The sequence below is a fragment of the Budorcas taxicolor genome, chromosome 4 (assembly GCF_023091745.1).
Source record: "Budorcas taxicolor isolate Tak-1 chromosome 4, Takin1.1, whole genome shotgun sequence".
NCBI classification, from domain to species: Eukaryota; Metazoa; Chordata; class Mammalia; order Artiodactyla; family Bovidae; genus Budorcas; species Budorcas taxicolor.
This window is the reverse complement of record NC_068913.1, coordinates 101,081,049-101,106,066: the sequence shown is the minus strand read 5'-3', so window position 1 is coordinate 101,106,066 and position 25,018 is coordinate 101,081,049. Positions and strand designations below refer to the sequence as shown.

Here is a 25,018-nt window from a genome sequence, read left to right as displayed (position 1 = left end):
ACCTAGTCCATACTTTGTAACCAGAGCAGGCATCCGTTAAGTGTAACTAGTTTTGGAAGGTGCTGAAGTCTGTAGGCATCTGTGGTTCACTAATTTTCAGAATAAAGTTTACCTTGTAGCCTTCTGCTTTTAAATAAGGACCTGGAGGCAAATAAGGAATCCTGAGAATCGGTGGGTGTGCAGTGTAACAAGTAGTACTCCAGATGGCGCCAGAGAATAAACAGGCAGGTCTCTATGATGACTACAGGGGAGAGGCCAGATTCAAGGAAAACAATCTCATCACACGATTTTCAAACCAGTTTCTGAGACTGCACCATTCAGTGATGTACCCACAGCTTCAGTCTAACAAGCTGGTTGTAAGGTCTCTCCAGAAAGCAGCAAGCTGTGCTGAGAGGAAGGAGATCATACCCTCGGGCGCAGTATAGTAGAGCCTTCAGTGTCCTTATCTCCTGTCTGGACACAAAGTATCTGCATATATTAAGAGGATTACTAGTTACTCTAAAGAATAAGAAAATTTTTTCCATTTAGAACTATGTCAGGCATTTAACTAGGAAAAAATAATGGTAATAATGTCCCTTTCCATTTGGTTCTGATACCCAAATAATGTGAGAATAAGAGTTCCTACATTTGAAGATTCCCTTAGAGGTCACCCTTCAAGCACCCTGCAGTCTCGATGACTGCATTAAGGATACAAGAACAAAGGGAAAGCAGTTTAGCTCGATTGTTGATCAGCTTCACCAAACGCCGTCTTGCTAGAACATATTTCTGGGCAGTGGAGATTTTATCAACACCAGCAGGCATCACTGACTGACACAACTTAAAAAAAAAAATCAAACAGTATTAAGAATGACACATATTGTAACAAAAATTTAACAAAAATCTACTAGAAGCAGTCATTTGTGATAAGTACTGTGAAAAACATTCAAGTGAATTTAAACAGCCTTGCAGATAAGAGTTCAGCATCTAGTTAGGAAGCTAGTAATTTAAAACAAGAGCCAAAGAAGCAGTTGAATTCATAAATGAATGTCCATCTGTGGCTTTTTGAAAAAGTCCAGTCCCTCAAATAGATGTTTCCAATCTGTTGATGGGCCAACCAACCCTGAATTTCTTGTCAAATTAAAATAAAACAAAACGAAACAGTGCATTTTCAAGCAGCAAATGCCACACTGCCATGGAGAATATCTGTAACAGCCATCGGGTATCTTCTGAAGAAACTACAAATGAGACTTGTAGAGCGTAACAAATGCACCATCATAAACCAGAAACTCCCCTGGTCCCCCCCCCATCTGGCATACCTTCAAGCACAACAGGTCAATTTAACCTGCAGGCCCTGGGTGTGGCGGCAGGCGTGCTGCGGAGGGGCTGGGGAAGTGCCACGTGCTCTGTTGTGACAACACAGCTCCTTCTCGCGAGTGCCAGCGTCACCCGTAAGCCACACACGAAGGGGAAGGGCTGCTGGGGGTAAACCACTCAACTTCGGAGATCACCTGAGCCCACTCAGTAACACCTGCTCCCATCTGTACTTGCTGGCTGTGTGGCTTTGAGTCAACTATACCCTCTTTCCGGAGAAGGCAATGGCACCCCACTCCAGTTCTCTTGCATGGAAAATCCCATGGATGGAGGAGCCTGGTAGGCTGCAGTCCATGGGGTCGCTAGGAGTTGGGCACGACTGAGCGACTTCACTTTCGCTTTTCACTTTCATGCATTGGAGAAGGAAATGGCAACCCACTCCGTTATTCTTGCCTGGAGAATCCCAGGGACAGAGGAGCCTAGTGGGCTGCCGTCTGTGGGGTCGCACAGAGTCGGACACGACTGAAGCGACTTAGCAGCAGCAGCAGCAGCATACCCTCTTTCAGTGCCTCAGTTTCCACATCTCGGAAAGAGGAGCAGCAACAGTATCTGCCTCATGTATTCAGGTAGCACGTGGAGCTCAGGGCTGGACACATCATGAACTCTGATGCTCCCTAGAGTTATCAGAAGGATGCAAAGAGGGAGTGGGCTCTGACTAGTCCGGAGGGTGACATGCTATAATTTAGAAAACCTGGTGTGAACCAGGAATGGCAAAATGGATTAACAACCAGGCTGCCACACAGGACGCCAGGAGGCTTCAGCACTGGCCACAGATGTTTTACAGTTCAGCTGTGCCAAATGGAAAGGAAGGCGGGCTGCTTAGGGAGCAAACCCAGTAACTCAGCCTCTTCAGTTACAGTAAGTGCCAGGGAATGGTTCTGGGTCGTTGAGAGAAGGTGGTCAAGTCTGACAGGCCATCCCATTTGTCTGAAAAATTCACTTAACAGATACTGAAGTTGTTGGAGGGACAGAGACATCCTACCTAAGGAAATCACTTCTAACTGAAAAAGCATCTGCAATAGAAACCTAAGTTTCTCAGCACAGATGTTTACAGTATAAATTACCAAATTTTATTCAAAGGCCAACTGCTTTTAAGCAGATGGTTTTCTTGAACAGGTGCAACTTTCGGTCACTCAGTCAAGTTTCTACCCTTATGAAGTGTGGAACTTAGGTGAGGGACTCTTCTTCAAGCCACCAGAGAAGAGTCACTGGAGTTCCTTTTGTCTCACTGGATGCCGCATCTTTACCTATCAGTCTGACACTGGTCCCCTGCCTTATCAGGAAAAGCAATGGTTTCTCAGAAGTCTCCATTGCCCATTATAAGATTCATACCTCTTTTATCTCATCTGGGGGAAGCTGCTCAACGTTCTGTAGCTTGTTGACACTCCGTCGATGACTGTCGTAATAGCTGAAGAAATCATTAGCGCTCTGTCTCAGCAGGTAGACGATAATGCCCAAACCAGGCAGGTGCCAGTATGGAACCACTGGAGCTTGGGTATCTAATGGAGTTGATAAGAAAAAGAAAAACCAATGTTTTACCTACAACCATTTTATATGAATTTCAAATGACCTGTTTTTTCTTTTTTAAGGAAAGCACAGGAATTTAAAGGCATGTAAACTATTATTAAAAACAATCCAGGACTACTTTTAAACACCACTAACAGTTCAAAGATGTGGTTAGGAGCTACTGTAATGAGGTAGGTACATAAGGCTAGAGCCTTGAGACAATAAGTAAGTCTGGCTGATGGACACTGAGAAAACTTACCCTTTACTGGGTGAAGACCGCTTTGAGAACTCTATGGAAGCTATAAGCCTATACACCCATCTCTCTACCACCCCACCACCCCATATGCAGAGATACAGCTTTGTTTCCTGACCCCAGGTGAGTAAGTCCTGCTTCACCCTATGGCTTTACTTATATGGATTCATTTCCAGTCTGCATCTTTCTGGTTGCTGAGTTCCCAGCTCAAAATCATTCTTCCAAACAGACAAGCAGAATACTAACACATAGCTAAAAAACAGATGACAGAATTTTTAAAGTTTAATTCTTCCACCACAATAGTTCCATTTGGCTAGCAAAACAAAATGATCTGCCTTTTACGGGACCACTTTCTGATGAAGGTGGAAAGGAACAATGTGATGCTGGAAAAACTGTCTGTAGAAGGAAGAAAAACTAGAGAGCAGTAACGTTATAATTCTAGACATGCTTTGCGTGGTACAAATAAAGCAATTTCCTCTTGCAACGAAGGGATTTCTTTGAGAAACACCTTAGTAATTTCAAGTTTAATTTGGAGACAAACTTCGTTTAATGGCCCCCAACTGCCATGAATACTGAGGGAGAGATCTACACTTGCTTCCTTCACTGCCATCTCCCTGAACTTTGCTCCAAAGTCGGATCTCACAGACCTTCTTCACATGGAGGGAAAAAGAAGAGTCCTTTGTCAACGGATTTTGCCTAGACTCATCTGATTTGCCAGGTCTCCTCTCCCAGTCTTCAGTGAGGATGTGACCATCTCTATGACCCAGGTCATCACAGAAAGCCTTCTCCTAGTGAAATTAGGAATGCTGATCCCTGGATAACATTTGTGAGACCTCGACTTGGTAGGAAACTAGCCACAAATGCGATGGTCTAATGCTGAGCATGTTTCAGATTTCTTCAGGAATTCTTATACAATAATTTGCTCCAGTCTAGAAAATATTCAGAGGCACCAGACTTAGACATCAGGTGAGGATGGCTCATGAGATATTTAATTACAGAAATAGATTCTGCACGAAAGAGAACGAGGTCCAGGAAATAGAATTGCTACAGGAAAGGGTCCCTTGATCACAAGGAACAGTAAATATACCAGAGGATAACAATACTAGAGCAATAATAAAAATAACAATAGCTAACACTGATATTGTGCTGTCAGGCACTGTTCTAAAGCACTTTATACTCATTAACACATTTAATCCTTACAATAATTCACTAGAGGAGACCTAGTTATTACTTCTACTTTATAGACAAAGAAACTGAGTCACAAAGAGCTAAGTCATTTTTCTTAAGTCACTTGTAGAACTGGGATTCAAATCCAGGCAGTTCATCAGCAGGCTGTGCTCTTAACCCTAGGTTAACCACTAGGTTAAACTGTATCTCTGTTACTATTCTAGAACCTACTGAATACCTACCCATTTATATGTCTAGAATTGGCAGAGAAGAATATGCTTACTAGTCCTTAAAAAAGTCTGAAGAAAAATAAATCAAAATTTATGTGGTCAATTGATTTCTGACAAAAGCTATCAAAGTAATCAAATAAAAAGATAAATATTTTCAGCAAATGGTACTAGACCTGGACACAGGCTCATCATTAGTCATCAAGGAAATGCAAATTAAAACCATAATGAGAAACCACAACACACCCAGTACAACAGCTGAAACTTAAAAAGTTGGATGTGGATCAACTAGAACTCTTTACACGGCTGGTAGAAATACAAAATGATTTTCACTTTGTAAAACAGAATGGCAGTATCTTACTTAGTTAAACATATCACACAAGCCAGCAACTGCATTCCTAGGCATCTAATCAAGGGGTATGAAAACATACATCCACATTAAGATCTATATCCAAATATTCACAGCAGCATTATTCACAACAGTGAAACATCTGGAAATAACCCAAATGTCTATCAACAAGTGGATAGATAAATTCATATGGAATACCAGCCAGAAATAAAAAGAACAAAATAGTAATGCATACGAGTGGATTTCAAAAACACTGAGCTAAATGAATGTCAAAACACAAAAAAGACTACATGTTGTAAGATTCTATTTATATGAAATTCTGGAAAAGGCAAAATAATAGACACCTTGACCAAAGGGTCAAAGGAAACAATCAAATGCAAAGGGACAAGAAGAAATGTCAAAGGATGAGGGAATTATTCTCTAGTTTAGCTGTGACAGTAGTTCCACACTGCATAAAATTACAAAAATTACTCAAACAGTCCACCTAAGATGGGTGAACTTTGTTGTATTTAAATAATACTTCAATAAAATTCTCTTAATCCCACTACCTAGGACATTTATAACAGAGTAAGACAAACCCTAAAATGATTCTCAGAAATCTCAAATAGAATGTTTCTTGAAATTACCACCAGTCCATCACAAACAACCACCAAGATCCAAAAGGGCTTTTGGCCTTTGAGTGTCCCATGGAAAACGGCTTTAACCAATCCATAATCCTGCCTTAGATTCCTAATCTTCCCTACTGGGTCATAGGGAAATCACAGGCTACATGAGCCTAAGTATCTAAATTTTACTGTGCGATGGTATGGCACATACCATACATTGGTATCACACAAAATCCAACTGAGATACTAAAAATTCAGTTTAACATGATTTAACATATAAACTATCTGCAATATTTTCATACTTCTCACCTAGCTAGCTTAGTCTCCAATCCCAGACTCTATGGGGTCTCACACACTATATAAAACTATACTCTCCCTGCATGGCTCTTCCAGATTCATTCTCAGAAAATCTTAAAATTTCTCTATTCTTTCAAGCTCTCCAGTTGCATCCACAGGTCTGACAACAGTACCTCCTTATAACTTCTTCTTAAAGAAGTCGATTTAAAAATTCCCATTACTGGTTTAAAAAAAAAAAAAGGTGCACCCTACTGGAGCCAACTAGAGGTTCTCATAATCCTAGCAACATAATTCCTCAAATACAGAAAGAAAGAAGCAGCTCACCTTGTCGTGGCCCATCTCTGTTAATGGTTTCTGAAAGGCTAGGGGTGAAGAGACACACAGCATGCTGGAAGGTAGGGGAACTCTGTAACATGAGGGACTGGCAGTATTCCATGACATTGGCACAAATCTGCAAATCGAGAAGAGCAGTAACAAAAATATTAGCTCCCCAAATGCCTCATCTCATAGAGATCCAGATGTGAAGGAGAACAAAATTAAGAGCAATTTGTAAAATTACAACAAAGTCACAAATCAGTTTTAAAATTATCTACATGTATTGTTTTTCTCAAATATTTCCAGAAACGTAAAAACCTTAAAAAATAGTTACATGACTGCCACTCCTCTTACCTGCTGCATAGCCAGTTCAACCTCATCTTTCCTGCTCACTCTATCTCCCTCCACATTATCATCTTGAAATTTAAACTGACGCAGTTTGTCGGAGCCACCAAAGCGACTTAGTAGTCCTAAGCACTGGCGCTGAGGAAGGAAAAGACAAAACATGAGCAAAAGTTCACATCTAGCTGGATGTGTTTAAAGTTAGTGACCTCTCTTTCTTGAGGGAGATAAAGAAAAACTCAGCTCAGAGGAGAGTTAAATCCTCTTTAATGTTTATGATTTCTGACTTCCAACTATGTCAACTATAAGTTAATAATACTAAAATTCATCTTTTTGCAAATGTATTTACTTGGAAGACAACTCATTAAAAGAATATTAATTTTTTAGCAGTTAACAGTCACTAAAGTCTAAGTGTTTGCCCTAAATTTTTTGTATCATACCAAATAATTCCTTAGTAGACACCCATTAAATAAACACCAATCAATAAACACTGAGAAGCAAAATGAGATGGTGAACAGAAGCAGACCCGTGATCATTTTGTCTACCAAGGCTCAAATTTAAAGGCTCTGACTCCTGTGGCTTCTTCTGGAGACGTCATCAAGGAGGTGGGAAAACAGAGGTGACCTTAGCAGATAAAATGCAAAGGTCATTTTGTTTGACATGTTGGTACTTTTCACCTGAGAATACAATTGTTCCTACAGTTCTCAGCAGGAAAGGACAAGCTTCACAAAATTGGCAATATGTCCAGAATCAGAGATGTGGGTTCCAACTGCAGGCACATGACTTTTTGCTATTTGTCCTGGGACTAGTTACTTAACTTCTTCAAGCCTCTATGCTCACATTTCTAGAGTGATAATAGCAATTTTCACCTTGAAAATTATTATTTGGATTACCTGAGACACTGAATTATATTTAAAGTGCTTAGTATAGTGTTTTGCACACAGGATGTGCCCAGTCGCTCAGTCATGTCTGACTCTTATGACCCCATGGACTGTAGCCCACCAGGATCCCCTGTCCATGGGATTCTCCAGGCAAGAATACTGGAGTGGGATGCCATTCCTTCTCCACTGCACGTAGTAAGTGCACAATAAAAATGTGTTTGAAACACTGGTATTATATATACACACACACCTATATACACATATATACCTACATATTACATAATATCTACTTTAAACTCACGTTAGAGTAAGTTTGGATAAGGCAAAACAGACTAAGGAGACTGTAATATAAATTTATTTTGTCAAAACAGCTGTATCTATTTTTAAAACTTACAACTGGCTGTTTGCTACACTGACAGATAAAACAGACGCAGCAACACACTTCCAGAGGCCACCTTACGAAAGATGCATCAGAAATATTTTCATCCCCATCAATTAATATGTTAGAAGACTGAGGGAAAAAACCCAGAGTATTTTGGTCTGGTTACAGAGAACACAAGCCCTTCTGGAGTGCTATCTTGACAATGACTCAAAATGCAGTACTTGCATACCCTGGGTCCCAGAGATAACAGTAATATTACATAAAAAGGTATACACTAAAAAGCTGATGACAGCATTTTTCTTTTGGAAACTTGAAAAACAGTTCATGAAAAGAGGACTGGTTATGACAATTACTGTATAAAAACAATGGAATATAAATTCTACTATATAAATATAATTCCTCTGCGGCCCCCAAAAGTGAAGATGTCTAGATCAAAGCAGGCCAGGAGGCTCCCAGAAGGACTGTGATAAAATACTGAATTGATAAGCTATCTACTATGTTTAAATATATTAAAAGGAGATTAAACAACTGGAGGAGAGTTTGACAATAAATCAGAAGTACAAAAACCAAGCAAATAAAAAAAGCAACAATTATTTACTCTAAGCAAAACATAATGTTTAGAAAAGTAACATATGGTCCATCCATGGCTTATTTATAAATGACATTTACACAGTAATAATAGTATAACATTAAATGTTAATCTAATCAAAATTATGGTATGATTTGTTGAGTTGGGGGTGGGGGCATGTTATGGGAGATACACATATCATATGGAAGAACAGGAGTAAAGAGATCTAAATTCTTATCCTCTTTGATGGAAGGTCAATAGATGATTCTTAAAATTGGAAAATCAAATAGTAGCAACATAAACAAAATTATTTAGAGATATGAAAGACTCAATTAAAACCATTGCTGGGTTTACCCAAATTAAGGAAGCTGTACAAGGAGGATCAGAGAGGATTGTTGTATTTTATTACAAGTTTTACTCCTGCTCTTTAAAGAGGTAAGAATCAATTTTATTTTTTATTTAAAAAATAAAAAAGAAGTAAAGAATCAGCTACCTGGAATCTTCCAATATGTCCCTGTAGCTCCATTAGTGATCCTTCATTTACATCAACATCAAGTTCACTTAGTATACCTACAAAATTTAGAATGTTTTTAAATGTAGCTTTGTAACTGACAAAATATAGACATTAAAAAACTAGGAAGAGTAGTTTTACTCTTTCACATTCTTTAATGCATGAATAGACAGACTCTGCCATGAAGGAGGTTTGAGAAATACCTTACAACTTTACAGATTGTTAAGTGTACCACCACACGTTCAGTCATATGCAAAATAAATCTAGACTGGATCAGAGATTCAAAAGTGCATTTTAAAAAGTCTTTTGAGAAAAATCTATTTTTATTTATAAATATAAAACAAAATTTTCTAAACTCCACAGTAAATTACTTTCTCATAAAACAGTTCAGAATATAAAACACTAAGAATGAAATGCATTCCTTTTTTTAACTCTTCTATGCATCATTTGATTTTTTTCCTCTTCCCTTAAGCAAAGTATAACTTACACATACAGAAAAATAGCTTCCATTCAATTTTTCAGTTTGGGCCCACTACAAAATCCCTACATTAAGCTGATCAACCTTTTATAGTACCATGGATTTCCCTTATTTCTAATGAGCCCTCCAAGTAAACCCATGGGTCATTATTCCCATTGATTTATTTCTTTGTTCCATTACTGCAGCCATACAGAGAACCCAGGTGACCCTGTCCTAGCCACCCTAACTTTCCATGTGTTTTCACAATCCTTTTAACCCATTTCTTACTTCCAAGCATACGCTCCATAGCACGTAACCCAGAACCTTATCCTTTGTTCCTCATAATGACAAGCTCTCCTCTTCTTAGATTTCCAAGCCCATCACAAACTACAGAGGACACTCGCATCCCCTGGCAGGTGCTGTGATGCTACCTCAGCTGCCCTCCACTGCTCCACTAGATCCAACTCCTTCCCACCCTCCACCTCCACTTGGAGTCTGCTCCCAAATCACTTTATTTAATTACTTTCTAACATTACTCTGCCATAGAGGGTTTTTCCTCACTATTTGAAAAATGTGTTCAGGTCTCCCTTGTATGCCAAAACAAAGCAAAATCAAGCAAAAACCTTATTAATATCAAATTCTTAAAATATTTTTTCTACATTTGTTGCTTCTGATTCTTATGCCATCCTTTTCCATTTTAATTCCTTGAGAGTCAGAGTTTGCACTTAACACTATCATGGAACTTTGGCTTTTTCCTGTTTCTCTTTAACTTTTCTTCTCTCTTCAACCTGCCTTGCTGTTCCTCAGTTCTTTCATTCCTCCTGCTGCCTCTATTTAAAGACAAGCAATTTTTACATTCCTTTTTTTTACTGCACCATGAGGTATGCAAAACTTCCCCAACCGGGGATCAAACCCGTGTCCCTGTAGTGGAAACACAGTCTTAACCACTGGACCACTGTGGAAGTCCAATTCTCAGATTCTTAAGACTTCTGCTACAGGGCACCTCAGTACTGTGGACAGTATGTATCACCCTCAACTCTAAAACACTTTACAGAATATCCATGGGTCACAGATAAAAAATTAACCTCCTGATAAGTGGTTGAGAAGGTACAACGTATCTGGTACTGGACTAGCATTTTAAACAAAAACATAGGATGAAATTGTAGGATAATACAAAACCATATATGTAACCAAGGGCTGAACTGGGAGTAAGGTTAACAGGAGCATAAGTTCTTTTCAAAAATGATTTCAAAAAATTAGGAGGTACTTGGCATTATCTTTTAAAATTATTTTAAATAGTATATACCAAGTCTACCAGCTCAAATATACAAAAATGTATATGTAAACACACACATACAAAGTTATTAAATGCCACACTATTTGAAAATTTTAAAAAGACTGGAAACAGTCAACATGTCATAAAGGTCTGGATAAATACCTCAGAACCGGAAAACTGTTCTGCCAATTAAGGAGTGAGGTGGGAACTGTATATGTTGATGAAAAAAGATCTCCAAGACATAATGGGCACAGGGGGCGAGTTATAGAGCAGTGTGTATAGTATGATTTCATTTTGTAGGGAGGAAGAAATTTTTACACCACATACAGAGAAACTGCCACAAAAATAAAGTATAAATTGATAACTGGTTCTTTTCAGGAAGCAGGATCACGTCAGAGTGCTTTTACTCTATTTTATTTGTTTGAATTTATCATGAGCATGTTAAAATACACTGAGCTTTTCTGAATGTAATTTTAATATGGTGACAGGGTCAAATGCCACTATCAGCAAAATTCAGAATGTTTCAAGTATTTTTAAAAAGTAATGAAAGGCAAATTCATCCAAAAAATCACCTTGCCAGAGTATCTGATAAAAGGCTCATGGCTTCTGGATTAAGATGGCAGAATGAAGTAGTATCACAGAATGTCCCTTCTACAATCAACCTACGAATAAATGAAACTCACCAAAAAAAGGAAAGAAGCCACCTTATACCACAAATACTGAAGAATGGTGGTGGTTAAGGGGAAAAAAAAGATTGAAAAAATTCCAGGGGAGTAAGTAACATGATTCATCGCATGACCCGCATCCCAGCCCTCAGAAGCAGTACGGGGGAAAGAGGATAAGCCAACAAACTCTTGCAATCTACAAAGAAGCATATTAGACTGATGATGTAAATTAAGTAATCAGGAGAAATCCAAGTAAAAGCCATTAGGAAGAGAACCACTATACAGCACTATGGGACCACAGTAAAGGCAAAAAGGGTGGCCTGTCTTTGCATCATTCCAGGCCACCGGAATGAACTGCGGAAATGACCATAATAAGCACACAGGACTAAAACACGACAAGGTGAGGCAGAGTTGACCCTGGGATCTCCTCAGAATGAGCACAGGCTCCGAGTACCTTAACAAACACTGCTCTCGGCCCTGCCAAACTCTCCTCCTCCCAACACAAAGGGTTCAGGCACAGATGAATGTCCAGAGAGGAAAAATCTGTGCGGGGTCATTGCGGCAGAATCAGGGGTTGGCCTCAGGCTTCTCCACAGCAACGTAAAATTGGAGGTAGAACAGCTGAGTAGTTAAGTGCACAGGCTCAGAGGCCACGGTTCCTAGAAAGCCCTACAGCGTTATCCATGGGACTTGGGAGAAGCAAACCTCTCTGTGCCTCAGTTTCCTCACCTATAAAAAGTGGATAATAAAGGTTCTAATTCTCAAGACTGTTGTCATGATTAAATCAATTGACATGCTAAGTGTCTAAAATACTACCCAGCATATAAATGCTTAAAAATATGAGTTATTGTCATTAATATTAGGCCATGCTGTCATTCAATAAGGCAGTCTTCAGATGCTCACAAACATTAGAGAATTCAAGGAATATTGTAAATTTTTTCTTGGGGGAGAGGACCTCAATACAAATTAAAAATTCCAAGAGATAAATTAAAAGAAAGAACTCAGAAATGGTGAAGTTGTAAGAGGGAAAAAAAAAAAAAACTGGTGCATTTCTATGAGTCCACGTAAATATAAAAGTAAAATTAAATAGCTGAAGGTATTATGGTTCCAGAACTGAATGAAAATTATATTTACTTCACAAAGTAAAAATACAAATAAACATAACATGAGGGTGAAGAAGTGTAAAATAACTCACACTTAATCTTTCACACAGAGTTAGTTGATTCTGTCTAAAATTCATATGTAGTAAAACAAATTTTTTAAATGACCAAATTATCTTACTAATTTATCATAATCTTTTCTTAATCATAGCAATCTTTTAAGAACTAATATCTCTTGTAAGAACTAACATCTCTTGTACACCTGTATTAAAGAAAAGTCTGTCTAGAATTCATCAATGTCTTCAGTTTCTTGTCAACTAGTTTTTCATCTGTAAAGTTTATGTAAAATTAAATAGCTGCTTTCTAAAACTGCATACAAAAGGCATCCCATTTTCATATATTATCTCTATATGTCTGTTTCTTTCCACCATGCCCCCTCACCCACCAATACATACATACACATAGGACACTGGTTAAAAAGCTACTTACCAAAAGTTAACATCTGGCAATTTCTAGATAGTGGGATTTGAGTGTTAATTATTTTCTTTAACTTTCTGAATTTTTTATACTGACCATAAACCATTTTTACAAACATATGACTTCACAAAAGGTAGTTAACTTTGTTAGTTCCAATCTCAAATAAGTCATATATAGCTGCAAAGTAATAACAACCTCATTCTACTAAGTGTATGTCTATAAAGCCATTGTTTAAAAATTCAACATAATCAACTCACCAGGAAGTGCTGCTTTACTTATAATTCCCGTCAGCAGAGCCAATTCCTGCAAAGACCCTGCGCTAATGTCCTGACAGCACAGAATTGCTTGTATGGTATCTGAATGAGAAATGAGAAATTGCAACACCTACCAAGGAAAAAGAGAAGGAAAGGAAAAAACAGAGGTGGAAGAGTAGAAAAGTATATTATAAATTTATATCCATCAGTTTAATAACACTGACACAAATAATTTAATGTAATGAAGAATATTAGATGAACAGTTATCCTTTGCATTTACACAGTTTATTTTTCCAAGAAGCCAACATTCATAAGAAAGCTCAAAATAAGGATTATTTCAAAGTTTAGAAATTTAACACACTTAAGAGCTACTGCAGAAGAGTATAAAATAACTTGGAATGACTGCATGAAAACTATTATCTGACCCATATTTTATTTTTAAATTTTTGTCTAAATGGATCTAGAACATGAATTTAAAATGAGTGTGTATAAAAATGACTTCCTGAACTCAAGCTGGCGCTATGACACGGGGACAATCACATAAAAGCTTTTGTCTAACTCTCCTTTCGATAAGGTGAAAATAAAAGCGAAACAAACCTTGACCTCCAAACTCTGCCCTTCCAGCTTAGCGTTCAACAGTGTCCCGTCACAGAGGACTCTACTCTTTTCACACCCAAACATCTTCTCAACTAGATTACAGATGCCTCAAAGGCAGCGACTACACCACAACAGGTTGAACATTTGAATCTCTCAGGAATTGTGCCCCTTTATTTCTTCAATATAGATTCCTGGCCTCAGCCCATCATTGTTGGACATGTAACTCAGTAATCTGTATTTTTTAAAGAAGCTATTCAGGTAATTCTGCTATGCTCAGGGTTAAGTCTGGTCTTATTTCACATCTACTAAAAAATATTAATGTCACTAAAGTAGAAGACAGAGTCTTTGCATGTTAAAGAACTAACTCAAAGGCCGCATATGAAAGGGACAGAATGTCACCAAGACCAATGCAGTATAAAATCAGGTGCCACACTAGAAACAGCAGCATTCTATCTTGGTGAGGCAAGCCTAAAGACTGATGGCAGGGAAAGCAGATAAAATCACCATAAATTATTAAATGGACACAGTTTCTGAGAGTATCGTAAGAACAGAGCAATACAATAAAAAATAGCAGACTCATGAATGATAAGCCTAACTAACCAGTGAAACGCTAAATTGTATATTGCATTATTAAATAAATAAAGAAACATATTTTTGAAGATTTCCCTGAAAAGCACTGAAAATAATATCACAACTAAATGTAGCATTACCATCTATCTTTTGTATTTTCTGTAAGGCCTAATAAAGTATATAGCATTCTCTAATAAATACATGGTTGAATTACATTTTAGAAGTCAGCTTATTTCTATCACAGTAACTGCTTCCTTCTATAAAACAACTGATTTAGACCCCTTGCTTCCCATCTCATTATTCTATTAATTAGCAATAACATTTCATTCAAACAAGAGTACAAAAATAAACCAATGACGTTCACAGCAAAGTACATGGGGCCTAAAGAAATTCATGTGAGCGGTCCATCTTCTGCATTGGTAAAATAAAGCTTTTGTACCTGATGATTTTCTGCACTAAGGGCTCCTCTTACCTGCCCTGCTGCCTGCAAGTGCTGAGCCATGCTGGACGTGAGGATGACTTGGCACAAGCGAAGAGCCGGAAGGAGAATCTGGCGGTATCGGTCTCCTGGGGTAGGGATGAACACTGGGGGGTCCCTCATGCCAAACATGCTTGATTCATATCCAGTCAAGGAGACAGCAACAGTCCAAGAGTTAAGGCACATCCCAACAGTCCCTGACCGACCCATGGCAAATAACCACAGTGACTGATTAAGATGTGACGCTACTAACGAGGACTCTGTATCCCACATGTACAGTGAAGACAGTTATGTGAATCTTGAAAAAAATCTCAAAGACAAAATTCCCCAAACATACTTATTCTACTCTAAATGTTCCCTTAAGCCATAGAAACTATGAGTGAGAAACAGACACAAAAGTTGCTTTCCCCAAATTTCCCTCTCATGTACACAAAGCCAAAAAGGAATCTACATTGTCTATTATATAAAATAAAACAAGATTTTAAAACCTAAAATGAAGTTGTAAAATAACTTAACCTTTAAGTTTAGGTCTCAGAACCACTGTATTAATAAACTATTTGCTTACTGTGAATACTTCTATTTAAAGTTTTGGACCCAAAAACAATGATCGCCTGTTGAGAAGGGAATGAAAGCAGAATACGGAAATGAAAAGAGATAACAGAAAGGCTTTCCAAAGATGGGCAATAATGACACATCATGAAGGGAGGAATATAACTTAATCCCCTTCACCTAAGGTGAAAGTAAAAACTCGCCTGTTTAAAACTTGAGAAAGTAATGTTAATTTTTCTCGAAGTAAAATATGTCTATAGCTAAACCTGAAAAACTCAAAACATGCAATTTGGCAATGGATCTTTTGAAAAAAATTACTAAAACTGAAATAATGTTATTTGATAGTAGGCGGGTAGGCTATATATAGGCCTAACAATGTCGGAGCCACGTAGACAAAAAAGAAAAAAACATCCACATTCAAACCCAACTGAGAAATCTGCTAGTTTGGAACTTAAAATAATTTCATTTGAAGCTTTCAAATTAGCAAGCAGTTGGCAAAATGTTAAAATGAGAAAAACATAAAATATTACTCAAGTCATCAAGAAAAGAAAATCCACCACAAATTATAATTTCATTACAGGACTTTAAAAGACAAATGGAAAATATATACTTCCACTAAACAGAACAATCAAGTTTGGGAAAGTAACATCTACTAACAAAATGCTCTCCCATCTTCCTCTTACATCACTGCTCTAAAATAAAAAGCACTCGCCTCCCAGGCGATGCTAGTGGTAAAGAACCTTCTTGTCGGGAATGTAAGATACACATGTTCAATCCTTGGGTCAGGAAGATCCCCTGGAGGAGAGCATGGCAACCCACTCGAGTATTCTTGCCTGGGGAATCCCGTGGACAGCAGAGCCTCGGGGCTACAGCCTATGGGGTCACGAAGAGTCAGACACGACTGAGCACGCAGACATGTCTCTGCTCACTTTCACCCTGACCAGGAACTTTCATTTATTAGCATCAAATGGCAGGGGGTATGACCAAACAAAACCATCAAGATGAGAGTGCTAATCAAACAGAATTACAAAGGGCAAAATTATGTCTGAAAATCTTTTTCCTTAATAAACCTTTACTGGTAACTTAAAAAAAGCCAAATGATACAGACACTTACCCCTGTGGGTCCATTTCTGGGCGCATGTCATAGACTTGGCACTGTGCCAGCCTCACAATCACGCCAGACCTCAGCAGCTCTAAAGCACCCTGCTGAATCTTGGCCACTCTTGTGAGAAATGCCTAAGAAGTTACAGAACAAAATTCATCAGTACAGAGATTGCAGTCACGGGTCTCATATAAAAATGAGGCTTTCTCATAGCACATTTCTTAAGTTGAAGTATAGTTGATTTACAATGTTGTTTTTATTTAATTCTTGGCCACACCCTGAGACATGTGGGATCTTAGTTCCTCACAACCCCTGCGCTAGAAGGGAAACTCTCAACCACTGGACCACCAGACATGTCCCCATCATAGCACATTTCTAATCTGTAATCACTGGTGACTAGCTAGGAAGGGGCACATTATACCCCTATGGCTTCCCTTGTGGCTCAGCTGGTAAAGAACCCGCCTGCAATGCAGGAGACCTGGATTTGATCCCTGGGTTGGGAAGATCCCCTGGAAAAGGGAAAGGCTACCCACTCCAGTATTCTGGCCTGGAGAATTCCATGGACTGTACAGTCCGTGGGTTTACAAAGAGTTGCACATGAGCGAGCAACTTTCACTTTCACCATAAGATCTTCATGAGGAATAAATGGTACAGCGTATCTGAAGTGCCACACAGGCCTTGCATGGGTTACGCAGTCAAGTAAAATCATCACATGGGCTTATGGAGGGCAGGAAAGGCTGTTTTGCTCACAGATGTATCTCTACTACCTCACACAATACCTGGCACAAAACAGATATTTACCAAATAATTGCTGAATAAATGAAGGAGGGAGGGAAAACAGAATTAATGAACAATCTAAGATTTTAGTGCTTCTCTTATTGTGACATTTGTGGTATTCTTAAGCAGGAGGAAACAGAAACTAAAACAAGATTCGGAGGAAAGGAAATTAAATATATATAGAAGATTGAAAAATCCTGTGCTTAAAGTAGAGCCAGCACATGTACAGTGGAACTCCATCAGGCAACAGGCACAGGCTGACTTTCTTCGGGAAGGACATGCATGCTCACTGGCCTCCTCAGGGAGCACTGAGTGTCACACGGCTCTGGCATCACCAGCAACAGTGAGTGAGCAGCAGTCTCAGCACCCAGCCAGCCTTCATAGGACCGTTTCAACTCAACTCTGCACGCTCAGAAGATGCATTCCTCGCACATGTACCCAAACTTAAAACTCCTCAGAAATTACGCATGTATGATAAAAATATTAGAAACGTAGGCCACATTCATTTTCTTTAATATAGCTTTAACTTCAACAGGAAATGACCTGCTGATCTAACCTCAAGTGAACATAAAGCCTTACCATTTTGGATTCATAAGTATAAAGGGCTTTTAAAAGGGGAGGCTGTGGAGTGAGTAGGCTTTGCAAAGTACGGTCATCTTCTACCAAGCTGTCCACAAGCACCTTCAGATAGCCACTGTTAGACAGATATAGGAGCCACTGCTGCTGCTTATCCACGGAGACAATTCGATCAAGGAGAGCCAGCGCCAGCATCTGAAGGAAGAATAAATCAAAGTCCAAAATGTGGAGATGGCTACCAAGTCAACAGCAGTAACTCCCTTTACCTGGAAACGTTTAAAAGTTTTCTTACAAGGAGAACTGTTGCATGCAATACAACCCTCTCCTTCTTTTTTGAGAAGCTGAAAGCTATGTATCCAGAATCTTGATTTATTAATAAAACGAAAATGTTCAGGGTAAAGCTACATTTCTGAAACAAAACCTAACACATTAAAATAATAGCATTAAACATATTTTAACAGAATCTAAACATTACTTGTTGGAGGAAAGGAGGAAATCGATTTTTAAAAATAGCATTTTTCCCCTGCTGTGAAGTGTTACATGCTCACTGTAGAAAACACACAAAACAAACAAACAAACAAAAATATGGAAAATATAGTATCTGATAAACAAGACCACTTTGGCCTATTTCTTCCCAAATACTGTTTTTTTAACATAATTAAGAGCACACTACATGATTCAAATGCTATGTGATTTTCCATCAGTAGGAAATTATCTTCTCAATATATTATCACCAGTATGACATAACATTTTAAAGATACATAAATGTAAGTAAATGTAAATACTTCACAAAAAAGCAGAGAAAGATATATTCAATATAAAAGCTATTTATCCCCATTCTCTTATTCAAGGATCTTTATTAACCAGCACCTCTGCTGTTTCTACCAGTGTAAGGCAAATCTCAAAATTAGCAAAAAGATTATTCTGAGGGCCCAGTCTGAACTAATTAGGATTATGAATGTAAGTGAATGAAACATATGAATAAACAAAATATAAATTCCAAATTAGAGTAAATAAGAAAATTCACTAAAATATATTACAAAAAATAATTCCCAGTATATAACATCCATTTGAAAAGCTGATCCAATTTATGCCTTAATACAAAGTCAAAATATCTGTCCAAGTACAATACTGAGCAGGAGTTACTGTACCCTTCCAATCTCATGACCATCACAAGCATCTCGACAGACCACTTCCATGAGGGCGGCACCATAGCTCTCGATGATGGCTATGTTTTCTCGCTGTAATTTACTAAACACATCTTCAGGGGCAGTCAGCCTTTCCCACATGGTTTTCTTGGCTAAAGGGTTACAAGAGAAGACATATGAAACACTCCAGCAAAAAAATAGCTTGCTAACTGAATAATTACACCTTATACATTTCCATTAATGCCTGCGCACAAAGGCCCATCAACCAATGAGTCTGGGCAGGTAAATTTCAAGAACACAATGCACTATTCCATGCACGTACACTGAGATAACAATGCTATTAGGAAAAGGAGAAACTATCCTTAAAGAAATCAAAATGAATTAGAGGCTCCAGGAGAACCAATTCCTGTATTTATTCTGCTAATTGATCTGGTTTTATTTTTTACTGAGCTCTATGAGAATTTGGCTACAAAGGATCAGGTACAAAGTAGACAAAGATCTTCTTCCAAAAAGCAGATATTTTATTCTTTTATACTTTTTAATGGAAATACTTACTAAAAAGGAAAAGGTATATTCATTATGAAGACAACTCAAATTTAATTCAAAGTACAATGATAATTAAAGATAGGATTATAAACTTTACATAGATTTCTGAAAATCTTTTAGAAAAAAGTTTCATAAATATACTACATAAAGCAATATAGCTGAAACTAATCTTATGATTTTCCCCAACTAGGATGATGGCATCAGTTTTCAAACTGAGGAAAAATCCTTAAGACAGGGTGCTCAGAATGGAGAATAAAACAAAGCAGACATAATCATGAAAAATAAATAATGCCACAATGTGGTCTCTATTTCACTCTAAAGTCTGCAGCACGCAAATCTTCAGAGTTTCAATGATACTTTTTCCCTAAAATATTTTCATCACTACTTTAGTTTTATTTTAGTCATATTTCATTTCCAATAGTGTCAAAGGAGGGTATGAGATTATAAATCTTCTCAATCATGTCACTTCCTTAGGCCATCTGATCCCATCTAGTTTTCTATTTCACCTCCTTCCATTCTCCACTTCTACACCACCACCACACTAGCCATTCTGTCCCTCAAACTCAGCACTTACTTCAGTCTCAGGATCTCTGCACTAACTGTTCTCCATATTCTTCCCCAGATCGTAGCTTGGCTACCTCCTCTCTTCACCATTCCAGCCTCTATTCAATATCACTTCCCCAGATACACCCAATACTTCCTCCTCCCCCATCCCCCACACAACATATCACAGTACTATTTTATTTTCTCCACAGTACTTATTTGCTAGATTTACTAAAATAATGTTATTTGAGGGGGAGATGGATTTCCATGCTTGTTCCCTGTCTCCCCACATCGACCACATCGAATGTAAGCTTATTAACAATGGGATTGTGTCCTGTCTACTTAGCACATGAGTAGAAGCTCAAATATTAATCATTGACTGATCAACGGCTTAAAGGAAAGTTTAGAAACTCTGTTCCAGAGAGGCCATCAGATGCCCTCAGGGGGTTGTTCCATGGTGAGTGGGTTCTCAGGAACCTAGTCTGAGGAGATACAGCTTCTCCTGTTCTACACACAGAACTGCCACAAAATTATGTGAGTCAAGAATTTGGGCAAGTCTGAAAGCCATCGCTTTACAGATGTAATGCTTTTTAGCCATGAATTCTTTAGTTCAAACATTCTGATTGAAATGAGGGTAAAGAGATGCTGGCATATCACTCTAGAGATTCTTCCCTAAAACCCCTGAGGAACCCCTGCAAGAACCTTGGGGCCTCACAGTGAAATCTGAAAAACAAGGGATTGAAGAAGACCAGTTAAGTATCCAAGAAATATTTGATTTCAAACTGTGAACAGATCTCAGAGTTCCAATATTACTTATTGACAGCACTACCTAGAAATAAAAAAAATCTGATAACAACAAAGTCCTACTGTATAACTCAGAGAATTATATTCAATATCCTGTGATAAATCATAATGGAACATAGTTTTTTTTAAAAAGGCCTTTCTTTAAAATCCTCATCTTTTAAGAGGATAAATTAATTCATTAGAAATCACCAAAATGATTTCTTCTACTCAATCTGTCCCTTCTTCCAACATACCATATAAATCACTGCCACACATATTTTCCGAAACTACGAACTTCTTATCAAATTACTCAAAAATGTTAAATGTCTATTGCTTAATTCTACTAGCTCTAACACTATAGTTTCATTTTCAAGGTCATTAATTATATGGTCCTATCATCTCAGATTGGCTTAATCTGCTATCAACCCTCTCCCCTGCTTATGGCCTGATTCTTTACTCCTTCCTAGTTTGGGCCTTACTGAAAAGCCCCCCATTTATTCTTATGTAAATGCAACCCGACTAGAAAAGTCCAGCAAAATCCTTGATTTCCTTTCTCCTCTTAAATCCTGTAAAGCTTGTAATTTATAATTGGGGTTGGCAAACTAAGGCCAGTGGGCGAAATGTGATCTCCCACCTGTTTTTGTAAATAAAATTTCAATGTAACATAGTATATGTCTCTGGTTGCTTTTGTACTATAATGGCAGAGTTAAGGATTTGCAGCAGAGAGCATATGGCTTGCAAAGCCTAAAATAGTTACTATCTGGTCCTTTACAGAAAAAGTTTGCAGGCATCCACTTTATATCATCCAATTTAAGGCTTACTGTTTCATAAGCACGTATACTGCCATTTCTACTAGGATATAAGATTTTATGAAAGCAAGAACCCAATTCATGCTTTCTGGAACAACTTAAAATAATAAACCACCAAATGATTACTAATTTTTGTTTGTATTGTGAAAACTAGAAATAAGCTAAGGGTCTAAAAATGGGTAGGGCATTTGCTACATAACTGTAAGTGGCAAAATCTATAGAGGCATTAAAATGTTATTAACCGAGAGAGGGAAAGCTCATAATATACTAAGTAGAAAGAACAAGGAAGATACAAACCAATATAAAAAGACGGTTGGCTATAACCAAAATGTCCTGATAGTTATCTTAGAAGGGTGGAGTGTGTGACTTTCCTCTTCTTTTCATTTATTAGCACGTCCTAAATTTCCTTCAATCAACACTTATTTTTAAATAAAAAAGAAAAGCTAAATGCTATTTTTAAAATACCTGATTATTTTTAGTCAGGTTCTAAGGTCCGAAGATCTGACTCCGGTTGTAAAACAAAAGGACTGGTGAGAAATGTACATCTAAATTCACATTAAGCAAAAAGTTTGCACCTACTACACAACAGCTGTAGTAGGTATTTTAAAGTCACTTATTGGAGTTGGATGCAAAAGAACAGAGTCAACAACAGGCAAGATGCTCTATGAAATCCTTTCAGTCCCACTACTTCATGACTAAAATCATAGGTGTACTTGTACTATGATTCTAGATCATATTAACACCTAGACCATAAAAACTGAAAATCTCATGATACGATTCTCAAAAATTTAGTAACAGCAATAGATCATCTTTTCTAGTCTCCTTTAAAAAGACGACTAGATACTACAATTTCATAAACAAAGAACAACAAGAAAAATCAGATCAAAAGTCACAATAGCCCAAAAGAATTATGAGCAGAGCAGAAAATTCATCATTCTTATTATAACTTTTCATTCTTATTTACTGAATACTATCAACTTGTCAAAACTAAAGAAAAAGAAAAGCCAATTTAGAAGAAAATAGAACATATGAGAATAATATAATAAAACTACTTAAAATTGCGAAAACAATTTTAAAGTAAAGAATTCAAACTGACATCTTCCATACAGCTCATCAATCAATTATAAATTAAAGTTGAATGATAAGCTCCTAGAAAATAGAAAGTTAAAAACGAATCTGGTTTAAAGCAATAAAATCCATTTTATGGAAATTAGAACAAAACAGTCAAACAGGGCTAATCTCAGAAATGAAACTAAAGAGGATGCACCTCCACCCTGAGCTGACAACATAACTTTATAGGTTGGCTTTATCAACTTCTAGTGACAACATTAATCTGATTAAAAATATGCTGAAAATATATATCTTTGTCATTATTAATCTATTTTTAAATGTGAAATATTTTTAAAATACTAGAATATAAGAAACAGTTCAATTAAAAAATCAAGAATATAATAATTGTGGTTCATATTAAACATTTAAGCTCTGGTCAGATTATCCACTTTTTGTTTCTAGTGGTCACTGGCAGAAAAGAGAGAAAATAAAAAGTGAAAAGAATGCAGAGAGATATTTATGACAATAATAGTTGTCAGCTAACCCCCAGGAATTACATACACAAAAGCAATGTCAGATTTCAACTACACTGTTCTTAATTAGGGGAACACATAACATTCTCCAAATAATTTTGTCAAAAAACATATACTTTGGTTCCTTCCCAGACGTACAGCATTGGCAGCTCAAGGCGATAGGATCCATCCATAAGGATTTTCAAAAAATTAACTAAGTTTAAGAGACCTTTGAATTTCCTTTTCCTTAAACAGTCTGCTCATATCTTCTGCTCATTTTTCTATTGGGTTATTGATTTGTAGATGTTCTTTACTTATTCGAAATTAGTCATGCATGATATAAGTTACAAATATATTGGTGACATTTTCTACCAAATTAGAGTAAGGAAAAACTACAGATTAAAAAAAGATAAAAAGATGAAGATGTGATGTCCCAAGGTCAGGAGAATTCTGTTACAAATTGAGAAAACTGAATTCTAATTCTCAGATGTCACATACAACTAAGTCACTTAACCTCTCTAAGTCAGATTCCTATTTTACCAAACAGGGAAAATGTCTGCCCAGTATTCAATATATATGGTTATGTAAAAATAAAGTAAAAGTGGTATGAAAAACTAAGTATGTAAACATTAAAATTCACTTTTGGTTTTAAAACAACAGAAGGTATGTACAGTGTCTTGCACAACAATGTGTGCTAAGAGTTTTCAAATTTAGTATTTCTAATTTGAAAATTAAAAGTAACAGTATCTAGAAAATACTTTGCTACCTAAAGCAAGTCAAAATAAGCAGTCATTATGACTAAGAAAAAAACTAATTACGGAATAAAACTGCTCCAAAAATAGATCATTTGAAAATTAAAAACAAAGGAGAATTTTCTTTTATGGTCACACTGCTTTTACCACATCTTGGTAATAACTTCTTATAAAGCATGTTATAAAGCTCCACCTAGTGGTTCAGTGATGATTTTTGCCAATTCAACTAAATCCAATGTTAAAATTTTTGTAAGTCAAGAGGAAAATGGGGGAGGTATGCTGGCCAATTATCACTCTTAAAAAGCTCCTATTTGTTCAAAAACTTTCTCTTAAGTATTATTTTTAATGACCTAAAACTATTTTTGTGCATTATTTATGCCAGTAGGACATTCCCATAAATGCACGATTTGGCTATTACTACCTTTTAAGGATATTATACAAAAAATATAGCCAGTAAAGAATAATATGAGATAATCTGAGTCTTATACACAGAGTGTATAAGAATAAAAGTGTTTTTAAGAATCTGTATACAAAATAAATATTTATGAAGGTTATAAGAAGGTGCCTATGACAAGTTCTTAAATATCAGTGTTAAGTCTGGCAGAGTATAAAATCTTTTGAACAGTTAAAAACATTTTCCAAACATGGCAATCAAAGAATATATATAATTACTCTTACTTTAAAATGCTAATTATATGGGAATTCTGTGGTGGTCTAGTGGTTAGGAATCCATGTTCTCACCGTCAAAGGCCCAGGTTCAATCCCTGGTCAGGGGACTAAGATGCCACAAGTGAGCAGCATGGTCAAAAAAGAAAAAAATAAACACACACACACACACACACACACCCACTAACTATAGTTTACAAAGCCTCTATCATTATTTCAAATACATAGACCTTCTGACCAAGAAATTCTACTCTGTGACATTTACTCAAGAAAACCTTCACCTTAAGTACAAGACTTATGTATGCTATTGATGAGAGTTTAAACTGGTAGAAAGCCATTTGGTAGAATCTGTTGAAATAAAAATGTGCATCCTCTTTCACATGGAAATTCCACTATCAAGTATCCTTCTTGAGAAATATATAGTCATATAAAAGAATATTCGATGCAGCATTTTTGTAATAGTAAAAAATTAGAAACAATTTAACTACTTATGAATGAGGCAAATGATTAAATAAATGTTACTTCAATACTAAACTAAAGAGCCTCTTGATGAAAGTGAAAGAGGAGAGTGAAAAAGT

The 25,018-nt window shown here is 37.0% G+C and overlaps 1 protein-coding gene across 1 annotated transcript in view; it reads right to left on the bottom strand.

Moving 5' to 3' along the window:
• NUP205 (nucleoporin 205) overlaps positions 1 to 25,018 on the bottom strand; it is a 77,472-nt gene that overhangs the window by 1,379 nt on the left and 51,075 nt on the right. Inside the window, exons 31-41 of the mRNA XM_052638558.1 lie at positions 18,783 to 18,931; positions 17,635 to 17,826; positions 16,291 to 16,412; positions 14,622 to 14,760; positions 12,986 to 13,112; positions 8,736 to 8,812; positions 6,424 to 6,552; positions 6,079 to 6,205; positions 2,683 to 2,849; positions 693 to 816; positions 113 to 241 (exon numbers count right to left, since the gene is read on the bottom strand). Of these exons, the coding sequence (XP_052494518.1) occupies positions 113 to 241; positions 693 to 816; positions 2,683 to 2,849; positions 6,079 to 6,205; positions 6,424 to 6,552; positions 8,736 to 8,812; positions 12,986 to 13,112; positions 14,622 to 14,760; positions 16,291 to 16,412; positions 17,635 to 17,826; positions 18,783 to 18,931 (1,482 nt within the window). The remainder of the gene's footprint in view (positions 1 to 112; positions 242 to 692; positions 817 to 2,682; positions 2,850 to 6,078; positions 6,206 to 6,423; positions 6,553 to 8,735; positions 8,813 to 12,985; positions 13,113 to 14,621; positions 14,761 to 16,290; positions 16,413 to 17,634; positions 17,827 to 18,782; positions 18,932 to 25,018) is intronic.